Raw genomic sequence first — 2286 nt, forward strand, 5'->3', positions numbered from 1 at the left:
AGGCGAGGTAGCTGGGGGGTGGGAAGGGGAATGGCACATCAGCCCGGCCCGGTGGGGCTGCCCAACCTCCCCTCGCCCACCACGGGCACGGTCTGACCTGAGCAGGCTGTTGATGCTGCTGGTGCCCCGGTCCACACTGCGCAGGACCTCTCCAGTGCGACGTCCCAGGTGCCACCGCAGGGACAGCCCGTGCAGGTGGGCAAAGAGCTGCACCTGCACCTGCCGGTTGGTGAACTGCTGCACCCACACCCACAGGAAGGTGCGCAGGTTGCTCACGAAACCAGTGGAGCCTGCAAGGCACCAAAGGACAATCAGTGGGGAGCAGCACCGCTGGGGCATGCAGCTGGTTCAGAAACGCCAGCTGGGAAAGAGGGATTTGCTATGGGGCCCCCCTGTCATCCTCAGCACAGGACCAGCACTCATTGCTGCTCCCATAAGAGCATTCCTGGCCACCCCATCCCCAGCATGATGTGCCTCATGCTGTCTGTCCCCTGTGCCCAGTCCTTCACAATGGTCCTTACCAGCACCTCCGCCCTGCAGGAACTTGAGCCCCACGTAGATGCAGACAGTCCAGGCCAGGGTGTGCCAGGGAGCCCCCTCTGTCAGCTTGTTCACTGTGGAGAGGGTGGCAAAGGTCAAGGCAGAGGTACAGAGAGCACCACCAGTGCTGCTCCCTGACCCCCTAACTCCCTGGACCCTGCTCCTGCCAGGTCCCTGAGCCCCTCAAGTCAGTCACGACACCCCCCAGCTCTTGACGAGGCAGTATGCAGCCTCCCACACTGAGCTCCAGGTACCTCACCGATGTTTTTATAGTAGATGGGGACAAAGACATTGATGGCCCGCTCCAGCCCCATGAGCACCATGCAGAACAGTACAAGCCCCTGCAGCAGGTGGTTTCCCTTCGGCCACATGTACGGCACCAGCAGCCGCAGCTTCCTCCCGAAATCCTTCCAGGTGGAGGTGGTCCTGCCAGCACTAGACAGGAGTGGCTAGGGAAGAGCAGAAGGAGGGGTCATTGCCCTGGCACCCCAGCCCAGCTGGCAGCAGCCCCAGGGAACACCCCACCAAGAAAATGAGCTCCATCCCCCCAAAGTCCCCTCCTTCATCCTTCCAACAGGGCCAAATCTTGCTGACAGCCAGCAAGGAGCTCGGGCAGCCCTAAACCTCTCTCCTCCCCAGTCTCCTGAATGCTTATCCCAGGGCAGCTGTATTTCCATTTCATCTCCATCTCCTCCCTAGCCATGGCCCCAAACTGCTCTGGCCCTGGGGCTCACCTGGCTGTTCTCCACATCCCGCTCCTCCTCATTGACCAGCAGCATGTAGGGCTTGCGGGGCAGACCTGGGGCCTTCATGCCCAGGATGAAGAGCATGAATGTGCAGATGTAACGCAGCAGCCAGAAGCTGAACTGCACCTGGATGAAGAGCAGGGGGTCAGGGCTGCAGCTGGCCCTCAGCACAGCCCAGCCAGGCATGGGATGGGTAGAAGCTGAGAGAGGCAAGGAGTGTGGCACAGGGATGGGTACAGTACATCCAGGGCCAGGGGACACCCCATGTGGGAACACTGGCTGAGCGCAGCATCTCAGGCAGCACCCAGACCCATTCCTTCCTCCCTGCCATGTCTAGCTCTGTGCCCACTGTCTTGGGGTCCTCTTACCTCATGGGGGAGCAGGGGGGCAAAGAGCTGTGGGGAACAGGTAGATACACTCTGCCTCTGCACCTAGGGCTGGGCCAGGCTAAAGGAGGAGCAGAGGTGAGTGGGGGCATGGAGAGATGTGTGATAGCTGGGCTTGAGGCCAAGATATGAGGCAGATGTGTGGGTGCAACCTGGGAGTGTTCACACCTTGGGCATGGCAGTCACACCCAGCACTGTGATACTGCAGCCCTCCCCTCACCCTGCAACAGGCCCCATCCCTCTCCCTACCCACAGCCCCCCAGCTCACCTTCTGGTTTGTGTCCTCCAGTGCCCACCACCACAGTGGGCTCTTCCAGCTCACGAAAGTCAGGTTCTCTGCAGCAAAGGCCAGCGCCCAGAAGAGGAGAAGGACAGTGCCATGGCCCCGTGTCCGGTCGTGCGCCAGCACCCGCGTATGCTCCAGCTGCAGGAGGGCGATGGCACAGCCCCAGCTGAGGGCCCAGAGGCAGGCATGCACCAACATGTACCCGTAGAGCCGTCCGGGCCCCCCGGCTTGCCACAGCAGCCCACCAAAGGGCTGCAGGGCCAGGAGCAGGGACAGCAGGACCTGGCCGCCGTAGAGGCGGGAGCGGGGGGGGTACCTGGGGTTCATA

The 2286-nt window shown here is 61.9% G+C and overlaps 1 protein-coding gene across 1 annotated transcript in view; it reads right to left on the minus strand.

The window, feature by feature from the left end:
* ABCB6 (ATP-binding cassette, sub-family B (MDR/TAP), member 6 (Langereis blood group)) overlaps positions 1-2286 on the minus strand; it is a 10670-nt gene that overhangs the window by 5427 nt on the left and 2957 nt on the right. Inside the window, exons 2-6 of the mRNA XM_009996074.1 lie at positions 1941-2274; positions 1275-1412; positions 800-989; positions 522-614; positions 98-290 (exon numbers count right to left, since the gene is read on the minus strand). Coding sequence (XP_009994376.1) covers positions 98-290; positions 522-614; positions 800-989; positions 1275-1412; positions 1941-2274 — 948 coding nt within the window. The remainder of the gene's footprint in view (positions 1-97; positions 291-521; positions 615-799; positions 990-1274; positions 1413-1940; positions 2275-2286) is intronic.

This window comes from Chaetura pelagica, unplaced genomic scaffold, assembly GCF_000747805.2.
Source record: "Chaetura pelagica isolate M959 unplaced genomic scaffold, ChaPel_1.0 scaffold3, whole genome shotgun sequence".
Taxonomy (NCBI): domain Eukaryota; kingdom Metazoa; phylum Chordata; class Aves; order Apodiformes; family Apodidae; genus Chaetura; species Chaetura pelagica.